Raw genomic sequence first — 17,019 nt, forward strand, 5'->3', positions numbered from 1 at the left:
CCAAAGCGTCAACTGTTTATTCCTCTCTACAGATGCTGCCTGACTTGCTAAGTTCCTCCAGTATTTTGTGTTTCTTACTCGGGATTTCTAGCATCTGCTGAATCTGAAGGTAGGTGTAGTTTTCTACCCAAGACAACCACTTGATGGGCATCTGAAACCCAAACATTTTCAACTTAGCAAATGGTCTATCAGCAATGTCTAGTCACCAACATAATGAACAGGCTAAAGGTAAATTAAATATGCTTTTATTTGTATAACAATTGCAAAACAATATATAATAATGTCCGTATTTTATAACTTTTGTGAAATAGATATCCCTCAGCCTGGCTCTTGAACCAGAGAGGATAATTTCATTCAAATTCACTCGCTCCCATCTCTGAACTATTTCCACAACCTATGGACTCACTTTCAAGGTCTCTTCATCTTATATTCTCTATATTTATTATTTTTGTTTATTATTTTGATTATTTTGTTTTTTTCTTTTGTATTTGCACGTTGTTGCTTGTCCTCGTGTGCAGTTTTTCATTGATTCTATTGCGTTTCTTCGTATTTACGGTGAATGCTTGCAAGAAAATGAATCTCAGCATTGTATATGATAACATATCTGAACTTTGAGAATAAATTTACTTTGAACTTTAAACATTTCTTTTCACATTTTCTGGAGTTTAGCAGAGGAATGAAAACTTCCACAAATTTGGCACTTTGCTTTGCAGTGGTTGCAGACTGGGGGCAGGAAATCAAACAAACAAAGTGAACTGAGCTCCTGGGAGCAGGCACAAAGACTCCGTAATTTTAGAACAAATTATGAGGAGCCTTTCAAAATAGCATTGTATTGTGTTACAATGAGCGATCCTGGCCCGGGAATGCTGTCAGACAGAAAGGCTTCGGAATCTGCAATTACTGCACATTACTGTATTTGTGAAATATTTGGAAAACAATGCAGAATATTCAAGGGCAAAATCAATAGCTGATACAGATCATTAGGTAAGAGAGAGAAATCAGCCCCATTGTATGGGTCTTATGTTTATAATGAGTGACATACAGAATGCAATCCTTCCCTTGGGTCCTCCATACTCATTTCCAGAAGTAATTCAGTTTTTATTTAGACCACCCTGTAACAAAATACACTAAATATATGTACCCATCATCCAGAACATTGATATTGTTTAATAAAACTGAATGTATATTCATAGCCTATAGGTTATTGCTAGTAGTTTTCCTTTAAGAAATTTGAGTGAACGGTTTTAAGTATATCTGAACTTGCTTAAATGTTTCTTTTTGCATGATGTTTGTCACTAATTACTCTTGTCTTATTTCTTCACAAAATGTTTGGCAAGTGTTTTCCTCAGTTTGCAGTCTGCATAAACGTCTTTCTTCAATTCAGAAAGCCACCAAAGGCAGTGTGTGTCCAACGAACTAACTCGCAAAGACAATGAATGCATTAGGAATCTTCAAGGGGTCATGAGGAGACAGACAGATTAGAGTCATAGAAAAGTACAGCATAGAAACAGGCCCTTTGCCCCTTCTACTCCATGCTAAGCCATTAGAACTGCCTACTCCCATCGGCCTGCACTGGACCATTGACCTCCATACTCCAGCCATCCATTTACCTATCCAAACTTCTCTTAAATGTTAAAATAGACTTTGTGTGCACCACTTGCACGAGCAGCTCATTCCACACTCTCACGACCATCTGAGTGAACAAGTTGCCCCTCATGTTCCCCTTAAACTTTTCATCTTTCAGCCTTAAGCCATGACCTCCAATCTCAGTGGGAAAGGCCTGCTTCTTTTGCTTATCTACACCCCACATAATTTTGTAGACCTCAGTCAAATCTCCTCTCAGTCTTTTACATTTTAAGGAATAAAGTCCTTCCTTATAACTCAGGTCCTCCAGACCTGCCAACATCCTCATAAATTTTCTCTGCACTCTTTCAACCTTATTTACATCTTTCCTGTAGGCAGGAAACCAAAACTGCACACAATCTTCCCAATTAGACCTCACCGATATCTTATACAACTTCAACATAACATTCCATCTCCTGCAGAATATTCGACCGTGGGTCAGAGTTTTCAGGAGAATATCATTGGGTGTATCAATGGGCTGATAGGGTTCATCTCTGTCCAACACTAGATAAGGTCCAGCTTGATGAACTTAGCACCAGAGTACAGACATGAGCCCAAAACATCTTCTGATTCAGAGATGGGCATCTGGTCACTGAGCTGAACAAACACTGAGATGTATCATTGTGCAACAGGGATTCTTCAAAAGAAAATGTTCAGCAAAGGAAAATGAGTATGAATTATTCTGAAAGTTGTAACTTATGTGGAATGTGTATTTCACTCTACATTTTTCAAGGAAAGTTTGTGTGTTGTGAGATGCACTAACAGATTTACTCTCATGACCATTTTTAGTGTGCTAATGTTTTTTTGGTCCAGCTGGTGGCTGCTATTATGTTTATTCTTCCTGCTGAGTCTCTTTAGCCGGTCCACAGGGACCGATGTATCATTTCCCTCTTGGCGCCAACACCTCACTGTGGAATGATACATGCGACTCTCCATTTAAGGTGAGAGGTTAGTCATAGGGTTTAAGCCCAATTGTAACTCTTCAGCAGCCTGTGCTAGCATGCAGCACGGCCCAGATAACACTCAGACTAGGTGAGATAAGTGGCAAAGCAACATAATCACTACAAAAGTGTTTGGGCAATAATCACCTCCCACAAGGGACAGTCTAAGTACCAGCCCTTGATATTCAATGATATCACGGCAACCAAGCCCCCAGTATCAATATCCTGGTGTCACCATTAACCAGAACTCCACTGTACCGTTCACATAAATATCAATGCTTAAATAGTTGGTCAAAGGCTAGGTATCTCACCTCAAATGACTCATATCTTGGAAACCCAAATTCTTTCCATCATCTACGAGACACAAGTTGGGGTATGATAGAACATTCTGCGCTTGCTGGGGAGAGTCGTCATCATCATCATCATTATGTGCAGTGTTGTATGACATCATCATTATGTGCCATGTCATGTGATGTGGGAGATCATGGTCTCATGACCACGATTGATCTCAGCAAATTTTTCTACAGAAGTTTTTTGCTTCATCTGGGCATTGTCTTTACAAGATGGGCAATCCAGCCATTATCAATACTCTCCAGAGATTGTCTAGCTGGCTTCAGTGGTTACATAACCACAACTTGTGATATGCATCAACTGCTCATCCAACCATCCACTACCTACTCCCATGCTGCACATGACCCTGATCAGGGGCTAAGCAGGTGCTACGCCTTGTCCAAGGGTCACCTGCAGGCTAATAGAGGTAAGGAACACCTTACACCTTCTTTGATAGAAACATAACTCCACCCCACCACCCATGCTGGGATGAGTGGATTTCCCAAAAGCCACAGGAGCCTAACGCCATCCAGCGCAAAGCAATATCTGTTGTCACAGGATTGTCACTTGTATCCTCCACCACCAGCGCACAGTGGCTGCAGTTTATACCATCTACTAATCACACTCCAATGATTTGCCTTGTCTGCTTTCACTACACTTTCCCAGTCTGCATCCTCTGCCGCCAGGGCACCTGGCACAGTTCTGCCACAAATCTCACAAGATCCTGCCATGTTGAAAACATCAATGATTTCTTTGTTATTAAAGTATTGTACCTATGTATAATGTCAATAAAGATCATTCAATTCAATTCAATTTAATTCATAGCTCTTTGCCAAAACCAACTGGTATTCTTGTCCCATATTCCCCTTGCTAATTTACTTTCATGTGTGATTAACATTTAAATTTGATGAATTCCCTTCTGGGACTCTGGTGGCAGATGGATAGGTCCCCATATTTAAGACCATTGTCACTATCACCTGTGACCTGATTGGTGATGGGAGATCACTCATTGACCTCAGGATGGAGGTCAGGGGAGGAGGTCTCCTCCCTTTTGGTCAGGAAATTGTGATGTTTAATTGGAATCCAAGAGATTCTGCAGATGCTGGAAATCCAGAGCAACACGTGCAAAATGATGGAGGAACTCAGCAGGTCAAGCAGCATTTATAGAAATGAATAAACAGCTGATGTTACAGGCTGAGGCCATGGTTTAGTTGGAATAGCTGGGGAAATGGACATTATTGGGTGAAGGAAGTAAGTTGCTCAGCAGGTCAGAAATCCCAAGCAAACCACACTAGCCCAAGGCATTGTCTTCTCATGCAATACTTATGCTCATCATTGTACATCTTTATTAAATGTCCAAACTTAAGATTAGCATGTGGAGGATGAAAGCCTTAATAAGATAGTTGCTAAGCTGAATCTGAAAGCATTTCTCAGCGTGTGTTGTTATTAACATTCAGCTGGTAAATAATATCACTGAGCTGGTAAATAATATCAATGCTTGGTTACTGAGTGATGAACTGTGCCAGATCCCAATCTTCATGGAATATAAATCAGTTTCTTCAGCATACAGGATCTGCACGGCTTTAGTAGCCTTTACATCTTCGATTTCCTGAAAGTTAACACAATTTTTATGAAAAACTAGGTGATATTTATATTTGTTCAATCAATACACTGGCTCACGCTGTTAATACAGTCATAGAGCACTACAACCCTTCAGCCCATCAAGTCCATGCTAACCTTTTCTCTGCCTAGTCCCATCGATCTGCACATGGACCACATCCCTCCATACCCCCCCCCCCACAAGCATGTACCAATCTAAAGGTCTGCTAAATGTTACAATTGAACCCACATCTACCAATTCCACTGACAGCTTGTTCCTCCTTCACACCACCCTCTGAATGAAGAGGTTTCCCCTAATGTTCCCCTTAAACATTTCAACTTTCACCCTTAACCCATGACCTTCAGTTGCAGTATCACCCAACCACAGTGGAAAAAGCCTGCTGGCATTTTGGCTACCTATACCCCTCTATAAAATTTCCTCTCATTCTCTCGCGATCTAGGGAATAATGTTCTAATTTATTCAACCATTCTCTATAACTCAGGTCCTCAAGTCTTGGCACATCTTTGTAAATTTTCTCTGCAGTTTTTTAAGCATTGATGTCTTTCCTGTTAAGTTTAACCTCCTTGCAGTAACTTGACACGTTACACTGTAGGATGCACATGTTGGCATTACCCTTGTGTGAGTCTTGTACCTGCGGTCAGCTGTGCACGACACACAGAGCCGAGGCAATTATTTTCTAGTGTAGGATTGGGGTGAACAGTCCAGAGGGACCTCTAACTGTTTCAGTGGGGAGTGCACAGTGCTGGGACCTCACAAGCCCCCACCATGGATTGCTGCCCTTCTCTGGGACACTCTCCACCACTGACATTCAGGGTCATGCACCAAGCTGTCATTTATATCCCCATTTGTAGCCAGAACTGCTAGCACCAAAGGAGAAACTATAATGAGGAATTAGTGTAGCAGTTAGCACACTGCTTTACTGCATCATTTGTAAGATCACGGTTCGATTCCCAGTGCTGCTTGTAGAGAGTTTGTACGTTCTCCCTGTGAGCACATGGGTTTCCTCCAGGTGTTCCGGTTTCCACCCACAATCCAAAGGTTAAGGTTAGTAAGTGGTGGGCATGCTATGTTGGTGCCAGAAGCATGATGACGCTTGTGGGCCGCCCAACACAATCCTCACTGATTTGATCTGACTTAAACAATGCATTGCACAGTGTGCTTTGATGTAATTGTAACGAGTGAAGTTAATCTTTATATATGTCCAACAACACACTTCCACAATTTTAAGATAATTTTAAATGTTACAAAAGAGGGGACATCAACACATTAATTGGCCAGATCAAACTGTTCATAGCAATATGGGTAACAAACAGACCAGTGGCTTCCTACAATCTCGTATCTAAAGTGACTCTTCAACATTTAAAGAGGGCACCACACTAGTGGAGCGGTTAGAGCAATGTTCTCAGTGCAGTGAGCAGAGTTCAATTCCACTGCTCTCTGTAAGGAGTTTGTACATTCCTCCCTTGACCGCATATTCCACTGCTCTCTGTAAGGAGTTTGTACATACTTCCCGTGACCGCATATTCCACTGCTCTCTGTAAGGAGTTTGTACATTCCTCCCGTGACCGCATATTCCATTGTTCTCTGTAAGGAGTTTGTACATTCCTCCCGTGACCGTATATTCCACTGCTCTCTGTAAGGAGTTTGTACGTCCTTCCCGTGACTGCATATTCCACTGCTCTCTGTAAGGAGTTTGTACATTCTTCCCGTGACTGCATATTCCACTGCTCTCTGTAAGGAGTTTGTAGGTTCTCCCCATGACCCATAGGTTTCCCCTGGTTGTCCCAGTTTCCTCTCACATTCTAAACGTGTACCAGTTAGGAGAAGTAATTCATGGCCATGCTATTTTGGTGCCGGAAAGATGTCAACCCTTGCGGCTGTACCCCAGCACATCCTCGGACTTTGTTGGTCATTGACACAAAATGACTTGTTTTACTATATGTTTCAATATTTTGACACACATATGACTAATAAAGCTAAAAAAATCAGGAGTGCCACGCAGAACGTAGCAAGCCTTCCAATATTAAGGCAATGAAGTGCCTTGTGCTGTACATTAATGTGTTAATTATTGCAGTCCAAACATCTTTCATCCAAGCCAGTAATTGTTCACGAGCTCCTCTTATTCCTGGATCCCAGGTCACAGGCTCCGTTCCCTGAACTCAACAACACCTCCTAACCCCCGTCCCCACCCCCAGAGTCCGTGGCATCACAAAGCAGTGGGCTGCCAGTCAAGTGTTGTTAGATGCCTGGTGTCCGTCTTTAACCCGAGGGCTCGTACCAGAATAACTAATAAACTGTTTGCATAGCACAAAGGAAAGCTGATATTCCATTAATGGTGTGAATTTATTGACAGAGTTTTGAACTGAATTGGGATAATTACCATTATTAAAGTTCATTACATGATTTATTTTCAATGCTTCTTAGAAAAACAAAAGGAGAGAGTACTTTCCCCAGATGAAAAGGACTGTGCCGTAAACAGGCAATGTTTAATTCATTTGCCTGTTATATTATTTCTCTAACATTCCAATAAGAAACAAAAATACCCAAAAAAAATCCTCCACTGATACCTTTGGGTAACTCAGGGCTGCTGTGACAAATGATGTCTCAGGAAATCATTATTACAGGAAACTAAGGAAGTATGCTTTGTACACACAAATTTATAAAAAAGATTTCATTTGAAAATATAAGAGCCAGCAATAGGTGTACTTAATCTCAGTGCCTTATGCAACAATAATTTAAGCTGGCCACAGGGTTTTTGTGTTCCTTACAGATATTTGTTTCTGAACCGGAGCCACTTGGTTTTGGGATGAATGCAGATTTGGTCACCGTTGTTCTTCAGAGTGGCTCTGTGAAGCAAAAGATCAACATACATGAGTGAGCGGGTCGATTTTCTTTGCATTGTAGTTAAATCACCAATGAAAACAAAACACCAGAAGGTCATGAGACATTAGGAGCAGGATTCGGCCATCTGGCCCATCGAGTCTGCTCCGCCATTCCATCATGGCTGATTTATTATCCCTCAAAGTTATCATTGTTCTCAATATTATTTGTAAATTTATTTATAATTTTTTGGTATTTGCACAGTTTGTCTTCTTTTGCACATTGGTTGTCTGTCCAGGAGTAGATTTTCATTCATTCTGTTGTATTTCTTTGCTCTATTGTGAATTTGTGCACAGAAGTGAATCTCTGTGTGGTATATGGTGACATACGCAGTTTGATAATAAATTTACTTTGAACTTTGAACTCTCAACCCCATTCTCCCTTTAACTTTTGATGCCCATAGGCTTGGTCAGTCCATAACTTGGTGCATTTGTAATCTAAACTGGGAAAGGAATGGTGGTGATCGGATTAAATAGGTGTCTCGATAAACTCTTGGAGAATGGAAAGAGGTGCTCCTAGTGCTGGAGGATAGGATCAACAGCAGAGCAGAGGGTATGATGGGCTGAATGCCCTACTTTTCTGCTGCATGACCTTGAGATTGGAACATGTGCAAGGAGAAACTGCATTCTGCCCCTGGCAGTTTGACCAACAATGTTGTGGGAGTGCCCAGGGACCCAGGGAGTAAAGCTCAGAGTGAAATCGAAGGAGTTCTGAGAAACCCCTTAATTCTCTTCCTTCAGCTCTCAGAGATTTGATGAGCAAATTACTGGAATGTGAACATCTCAGTTTGCAACAAAATGCCAGATATCAATTATAATCCAAAATGCACAGAAACTATTGCACTCAAATTTTAAAATTATATTTCTCTGTCAAAATTACTGATAATTTTCCTTTAGAGCAAAAGATGGAGAAATGTAAGGCAAAAGAAACTGCTAAGATCCTATAGGAACTTTACGGCTTGAGGAGAACAGCAATGAAGAAAAACTCCTATGCTGTTTTCATTTCCCTCAAGCCAACAAGTTCACATAGAGTCTGAGCAATTTCATTCACCTTGCGCTGAAATATGCAAGATGTTTTCCCGGTAACTTTTGGCGGGCAGCTTTCACTTTCAAAATTCCCGTGTATGCTGTGCTACTTTGCAAAGTACAAAAAACTGTCTAGTTCTACAGCTTACTGAGACTGAGAGCACGACAGCACAAAAAAAGATCCTTCATCCCATCTGGTCCATGCTGAACTATTCTTCTGCCTTGTCCTATCAATCTACACCTGGTCATCGACCTCTGTACCACTCCTAGCCGTGGACTTATCCACATAGCTCTACCTTTACTGTCTTTATTTTTCCCTTTCAGGGTTCTTTTGAAGACCCTGACCTAGAGTTACACGCAGGCTTCAGTTCCTTGTGGGAATGGGACCCGCTCTCGGGGTTCCACAAATGACCGTTATTTGACATGTCAAGGGTTTGGCCTGAGAACTTCGATCGTGTTTGGAAGTATAAGATCTCGGGGCTCCAGAGACGGGCGGTTCGAGGATGGTGTCACAGCAGGAGACTCGTGTGTCATTGGGGAGGCCGGAAAATCTTTCGCTGTGGACCCAAAGACCCAAGGTCTTTGCGATCTTCGGACACAGAGCTCGAAAAAAGCAGCGAAATGGACTTTTAAGATCGTAAACCAGTGGGTTGTTGCTATGTCTCCCGCTCACTGTGAAAATGGGGAACACCCCCTTCTCTCTTGCCAGCTCAAGTGGGTTGTCAAATTTCAGATGAAATGCAAAATTTCTGGGGTAACTTTGGTCTGTGTCTTTGCTATTGCTTAGCACACGCTTGGGCTTGGTGATTGTACCGATGCGCGTTTATTTTTGCCAGAGGGGAGGGGGGATCGCTGCTCGCTGCCGCTTATGTGCAGGAGGGGGGAGCTGGGGGGGACTTTGGGGTTCTCACGTTTGACTGTTTTTCATTCTTTGGGGTGCTTCTCCGTTTTCATGGATGTTTGTGAAGAAAAAGCATTTCAGGATGTATATTGTATACATTTCTCTGACATTAAATTTGACCTTTGGACCTTTGAAATGCTGAAATCAAACCCTCATCTACCATTTCCTCCGGCAGCTCGTTCTACACTCTCACCACCCTCTGAGTGAAGAGGATCCCATTAAATATTTCACCTTTCACCCTTAACCTATAAGCTCAAGTTCTAGGTTCTCCCAACCTCGGTGAAAAATCATGCTTGCATTTACCCTATTTATACACTTCATAATTTTGTACTGTATTCCTCAAATCTCTCCTCATTCTCCTATTTTCCAGGGAATAAAATCTTGGTAATTTAGTGTCTGAGAATCACCTTTAGCAGTGGGATTTATTTATTTATTTGTTCATTTAGAGATACAGTGGAGAACAGGCCCGTCTTGCCCAATGAGCTGCACCGCCCAGCAAACCACCTATTTAACCCTAGCCTAATCACAGAACAATTTACAAAGACCAATTAACCTCAGTCTTTGGAATGTGGGGGGAAACCAGAGCACCCGGAAGAAACCCACATGTTCATAGGGAGGACGTGCAAACTTTTTACTGACACGTCGGAAATGAACTCCAAACTCTGGTGCCCTGACCTGTAATAGCATCACGCTAACCACTACATTCTGCGGCACCCAAGAGGCTTTATACCTCCCTTAACATTACAAGGACTTATGACAGTGTAAGAGAATTAAATGAATTATACAAACAAAAACCTAGTATTCCCTAAGTGATCATAAACAGAAGAGAGGACACTTCCCAATTTCATGTTCTTCCTGGGCACTGGATAAGCTGGAAAATTCACACCCCATCACCAATATAAAATAAACAATCTGCTCAGAGCTTTTGCTAAACAACTTGCTCTTGGTGCCAGACGACTGGGAGGTGATGGGTCTGAGTAGTTCCAGATGTGCAGTTCATCATTAGCACTGATGCACCCAGGGGATTGAAGGATGACAGCAGTGTCAATACATTGAAAGTTAAACCAAAGCTGTGGAATTGTTGTGCTTGTAGATCTGGCATTATTTCTGTTGACCTTTACCTGACCATAATGTGAACAGTGGCTGCTCCTGAGCTGGACGTTAGTGTCTGAGCCACACACGGCATCGGCAGTGAGACAGTCAGGCTGGTGAGGGTTGGAAAATTTGTGGACTGTGGATCTCCACAAATGATGGGTGGACCAAATGATCCATCCCAGGATTAGATGCACCAAGGTCTGACGTCGCCCATTTCAACAGCCTCAACCTGGAGTTTGTTATATTTGTGCGTTAATACCCACTAAACTCAGCACAGAAAGCGGAGAGTCTGCTCCAGCATTGTGCTGTTCCATGTTCTAAGTATGTAAACTTTTGCTAGTCATGTACCTGTCCAAAAGTCTTTCACATATTATTATTGCATCTGCCTCAACTGCCTCCTCCAGTAGCCCATTCCATACTAGAGGGAGAAGGCGGGAGAATGGGTTGAGGGGGATTACCGTATCACCCATGATCCAATGGCAAAGCGGACGATGGGCTGAATGGTCTAATTCTGCTCCTTTGGTATGTCATATAGTCACAGACACCCAGGGGACTGAAGGACAATAGCAGTGTGAATACATTGAAAGTTAAACCAAAGCTGTGGAATTGGTGCGCTTGTAGATCAGGTAACATTTCTATTGACCTTTACCTGGCCATGATGTGAACAATGGCTGCTTCTGAGCTGGACATTACTGACACACACATAGCATCGCCAGTTAGGCTGGTGAGTTTTGGAAAACTTGTGAACTCTGGATCTCCACAAATGGACCTGAGATCACAGCCTCAGAATAAACTGACATCATTTAGAACGGAATTGAGGTGGAATTTCTTCAGCCCAAGAGTGCTGAATTTGTGGAATTTGTTGCCACAACCCACCGGGAAGGCCAAGTCACTGGGTATATTTAAGGCAGACATTGATAGAATCTTGATTAGTCAGGTTATGAAGGGATAAGGGGAGAGGAAAGTGGATCAGCCATGATGAAATGGCAGAGCTGAATGGTCCAGATCTGCTCCTATATGGTATTAAAGACACTTTTAGATGGAATCTGATTTCTCCAACTTCTGGTAATTTTCTCCCTCTGCCTTCCCTCTTCTTCCATCTCCCACTCTAGTCTCTTACCTCTTCTCCTTACCTGTCTATCACCTCACCTCCACCTGATGCCCGTCCTCCTTTCCTATGTTCCACTCCCCTCTCGTATCAGATTTCTTCTTCTCCAGCCCGTGACCTTTTCCACCTCTCACCTCCCTGCTCTTTATTCATCCACCCACCTGTGGTGAACTACATATACCTGTCTGGACACACCCCCTGCTGACTGCTCCTGTGGCTCCTCCCACAGACCCCTGTATAAAGGTGATGGAGGTCTGAGCCTCTCTGTCTCCAGGATGTAGTATGGTGGTCACTCACTGCTTGTTCCTTCTTCCAGTCAATAAAAGCTGATACCTTGCTTTTACGTCTCAGAGTGAGTTATTGATGGTGCATCACTACCCCACTTCCCTAGCCATCTACTTTCACCCATCACCTCCTAGCTTGTACTCCCTCCCTCACTGCACCTACTTATTCTGGCATCTTCCCCCTTCCTTTCGAGTGCTTAAGACATGTCTCAGCCTGAAATATCGACTGTTTATTCATTTCCATAGAAGCTGCCTGACCTGCTGAGTTCCTCCAGCATGTTGTGTGTGTAGTGTTGGATTTCCAGCGTCTCTTGTGTTTATAGAACATGGAACAGAACAGCACAGGAACAGACATTTTGGCTCATGATGCCTGTGCCAAAGTCAATACCAATTTAAGCTAATCATTTCACCTTTCACACGCACCCTACATATTCATGAATCTATTCAAAAGGCTCCTAACAACCAGCATTCAACCTGCCTGTTCCAGGTAAAAGAAGTCACGTTGCATGTAGCCTTTGAACTTTCCCCCCTCACCTGAAATGAGTGTTCTTGTGTTTTGTCAATTCCACTCTGGGGAGAAGATTCCATTTGTCTACCCTGACTGTATTTATCAGATTTTTTCCACTTTAAAACCTTCCAACTTTTAAAGTCCCTCTGTTGTCTGCTGTGGACTCCTGGTCTGTTGAGTTTGGGAGTTGGCTTGGTACAAGTTCCAGATATTCTGCAATGTATTGTCCTTTCTCCAACTCACATGCTGCAGTAGGGACTCTGGTCTCACAGCCTGAGCTGTTTTGCATCTTTTCCAAGCATTTGGAACCAGAAAATGATGCTCTTGAAACAATTAACGTTGGATGTTATTCTCCTGTCCATATGGGATCTGGTAGCTGTTCCACGTTTTCATCTTTGGTTCTGCTGGAGTACCAGTCTGCTGAAGCCAAGGCTCTGGGGTCCCCTCCAGGCCCCACCACACCGCTGGTTCCAGATCCAGGTCAGCACTGTTCCCTTCCCTGGATCCCAGGGACTCACAATTCCAGTTCTCTGGGCTCACCCATGTCAGAATCAGAATCAGGTTTATTACCACCGGCGTGTAACTACACAAATGTGTGAAAGTCTTAGGCACCCTAGCTATATATGTATCAAAGATTTTTGCACACTATTGTATGTAGCCCCTCCCCCTGTTTATCAGAACCCCTATTTCAGACACTGTCAGTGTGGAGTCTGCATGTTCTCCCAGTCACTATGTAGTTTCACACTGGGTGCTCCACTTTCCTCCCACATCCCAAAGGCTTTCATCAGAACCATGTTCCATCTGGCTACAGCACAATACAGGCCCTTCAGCCCACAATGTTGTGCCGACCCTACAACCTACTCTACCGTCAATCTAACCCTTCCCTCCCACACGGCCCTCCATTTCTTGATCATCCATGTGCCTAAGAGTTTCTGAGCGAGCTAGGACTTTTCTCTTTGGAGCGAAGGAGTATGAGAGGTGAAGTGACTTGGCAGAGGCACGGACTAGAAGGGCCGAGATGGCCTGTTTCCGTGCTGTAGTTGTTAGATGGTTTTATGGCTATAGGTGTAAAAGATGATAAGAGCCATAGTTAACATGGACAGCCAAAGACTTTTTCCCAGGGCAGAAAAGGCTCATACAAAGGGGCATCATTTTAAAGTGTTTAGAGGAAAGTTCTTCACACAGAGAGTGGTGGGTGTGTGGAGCACCCTGCTAGGCGTGGTGGTAGAAGCAGATGCATTAGGGAAAAGAAAATGGGAGGGAAGGGTTAAATTGATCTTAGGTTAAAAAGTCGGCACAATATTGCTGCTCAAAGGGCCGACGCTATGCGATGTTCTGTGTTCTATAACAGAAAGGGAAAGCGGTGCTGAGGCCCAGGAGCGTGTGAGCAGGGCTTGAAAGCCAGTGCTGGTTGATGAGTCCATCCTGGGCAGAGGGTACCCACCCAAGCCCCAAGCTCGAATGTGTGGGCACCCCCTCACTCTGCTTCAGCAATGCCAAGGAACAAATAAATCCGCTCACCTACCGTGGGAGCCAGCCTACAAAGAATTTCACAGCTGCAGGAAAGATTCTGGGCTGGGCACATGCGCAGATGCCGCATTCAGTTCAAAACCCTCTCTCCGCTCACGGGTGAGGCACCTCGGCAACCGGACAGGCATCATGAACAGATTCATCAGGGAACCTGCCTCACAGAACCTTGTTTTAAGGTAGTTGCAATAAATGTAATTTAAACAGCAAACGTATTAGATTATTAGAACTTACATGATTTGCAGGGGGCAGTTTGGAATCGGAAGAACCGTTAACTTTTGAATGCTGTTCGGGCCAAGACGCAATGTACCTCCTCTGCACTTGCATCTGTTCATTATCGATGATGGCTTCTCTGTGGAAAACGAGGGAAGTAAAAGAGAAAGAGAGAGACAGTGAATGAGAAAGAGAGTGAGAAACAGACAGAGAAGAGAGATACAAAATGCAAACTCTGTCACAACAAGTTTTGAACTGCAATTACAAATCCAGTGCCTGCAGACAATGAACATCGGAGGGCATTGTGATTAGTTGCATTACTGCCTGGTACAGAGGATCCAATGCACAAAATTACAACAGCTATAGAGTCATAGAAAAGTGCAGCAAAGAAACAGGCCTTTAGGCCCATCTAGTCTATGCTAAAACCATTTAAGCTGCCTACTCCCATCGACCTGAGCTGGGACCTTAGACCTCCACACCCCTACAATCCTTCTGCCTATCAAAACTTCACTTAAATGTTGGAATTGAGCTCACATGCATCATTTGTGTTGGCAGCTTGTTCCACACTCTCATGACCCCCTGAATGAAGAAGCTTCACCATTAACCCATGACCTCTGGTTGTAGGCCCACCCAACCTTGGTAGGAAAAGCCTTCTTGTATTTACCCTATCTATATCCCTCATAATTTTGTCTGCCTCTAACAAATCTCCTCTCAATCTTCTACTTTCTAAGGAATAAAGTCCTAACCTATTCAATCAGTCCTTATAGCTCAGGTCTTCCAGACCCTGCAGCATTCTTGAAAATTTTCTCTGTACTCTCTCAACCTGGTTTACCTCTTTTCTGTGAGGGTCATGTTTTTTGACTTCTCCAGTGCGTTCAACACCATCCGCCCTGCTCTGCTGGGTGAGAAGCTGACAGTGATGCAGGTGGATGCTTCCCTGGTGTCAAGGATTATTGATTACCTGACTGGCAGACCACAGTACGTGCGCTTGCAACACAGTGTGTCAGACAGAGTGGTCAGCAACACTGGGGCTCCACAGGGGACTGTCCTGTCTCCCATTCTCTTCACCATCTACACCTCAGACTTCAACTACAGCACAGAGTCTTGCCATCTTCAGAAGTTTTCTGATGACTCTGCCATAGTTGGATGCATCAGCAAGGGAGATGAGGCTCAGTACAGGGCTATGGTGGGAAACTTTGTCACATGGTGCGAGCAGAATCATCTGCAGCTTAATGTGAAAAAGACTAAGGAGCTGGTGGTGGACCTGAGGAGGGCTAAGGCACTGGTGACCCCTGTTTCCATCCAAGGGGGTCAGTGTGGACATGGTGGAGGATTACAAATACCTGGGGATACGAATTGACAATAAACTGGACTGGTCAAAGAACACTGAGGCTGTCTACAAGAAGGGTCAGAGCCGTCTCTATTTCCTGAGGAGACTGAGGTCCTTTAACATCTGCTGGACAATGCTGAGGATGTTCTACGAGTCCGTGGTGGCCAGTGCTATCATGTTTGCTGTTGTGTGCTGGGGTAGCAGGCTGAGGGTAGCAGACACCAACAGAATCAACAAACTCATTCGTAAGGCCAGTGATGTTATAGGGGTGCAACTGGACTCTCTGACGGTGGTGTCTGAAAAGAGGATGCTGTCCAAGTTGCATGCCATCTTGGCCAGTGTCTCCCATCCACTCCATAATGTACTGGTTAGGCACAGGAGTACGTTCAGCCAGAGACTCATTCCACTGAGATGCAACACTGAGCGTCATAGGAAGTTATTCCTGCCTGTGGCCATCAAACTTTACAACTCCTCCCTCCGAGTATCAGACACCCTGAGCCAATAGGCTGGTCCTGGACTTATTTCCACTTGGAATAACTTATTATTATTTAATTATTGATGGTTTTATATTGCTATATTTCTACACTATTCTTGATTGGTGCAACTGTAACAAAACCCAATTTCCCTCGGGATCAATAAAGTATGTCTGCCTGTAGTTAGGAGACCAAAACTGCACACAATACTCCAAATTAGTCCTCACCAATATCTTATACAACTTCAACATGACATCCCATCTTTTGTACTCAGTACTTTGATTTATGAAGGCCAATGTGCCAAAAGCTTTCGTTACAACCCTATCTACTTGCAACACCTCTTGCAAGGATTTATGGACCTGTATTCCCAGATCCCTCTGTTTTGCCATTCTCCTCAGTGTCCTACCGTTAATTGTGTGAGACCGACCCATATTGGTCCTACCGCCTCGCACTTGTAGGCATTAAATTCCACCTGTCATTTTTCAGTCCTATTTTTCTAGCTGATCCAGATCCCTCTGCAAGCCATGATAGCCTTCCTCACTGACCGCTACATTTCCAATCTTGATGTCATCCGCAGATTTGCTAATCCAGTTAACCACATTATCATCCAGATCATTGATATTGATGACTAACAACAAAGGACCCAGCACCGATCCCTGTGGCACTCCACTAGTCTCAGGCCTCCGGTCATAAAGGCAACCATCCGCTACCACTCTATGGCTCCTCCCACAAAACCAATGCCCAATCCAATTTACTACCTCATCTTGAATGCTGAGCAACTGAACCTTCTTAACTAACCTCCTATGCGGGACCTTGTCGAATGCCTTTCTAAAATCCATGTGGACAACATCCACTGCCTTGCCTTCATCCCCTTTCCTGGTAATTTTCTCGTAAAATTCCATAAGGTTGGTCAGACATGACCTACCATACACGAAGCCATGCTGACTATCCATGTCTATCCAAGTATTTATATATTCTGTCCTTTAGAATGCCTTCCAATACCTTTACCACAACTGACGTCAGCATTGTAGACAGACAGTACCATCACAGGCACAACCTTCCCTACCAGCACACAATGCTCCCTTGGTCGACATCTTCCAGGTAGTCTAAAAGACTGTTTATTTTCTTTTATGTCTGTTTCTCATCTTAAGTGTTTCTGG

At 43.6% G+C, this 17,019-nt stretch overlaps 1 protein-coding gene across 1 annotated transcript in view; it reads right to left on the reverse strand.

Annotated features, from left to right (window-relative positions):
- Positions 1–223: 223 nt before the first annotated feature.
- LOC132379158 (stromal cell-derived factor 1-like) overlaps positions 224–17,019 on the reverse strand; it is a 33,746-nt gene continuing 16,950 nt past the window's right edge. Inside the window, exons 2-4 of the mRNA XM_059946798.1 lie at positions 14,078–14,195; positions 7,284–7,361; positions 224–4,503 (exon numbers count right to left, since the gene is read on the reverse strand). Coding sequence (XP_059802781.1) covers positions 4,488–4,503; positions 7,284–7,361; positions 14,078–14,195 — 212 coding nt within the window. The 3' untranslated portion in view covers positions 224–4,487. The remainder of the gene's footprint in view (positions 4,504–7,283; positions 7,362–14,077; positions 14,196–17,019) is intronic.

This window comes from Hypanus sabinus, chromosome 21 (assembly GCF_030144855.1).
Source record: "Hypanus sabinus isolate sHypSab1 chromosome 21, sHypSab1.hap1, whole genome shotgun sequence".
NCBI classification, from domain to species: Eukaryota; Metazoa; Chordata; class Chondrichthyes; order Myliobatiformes; family Dasyatidae; genus Hypanus; species Hypanus sabinus.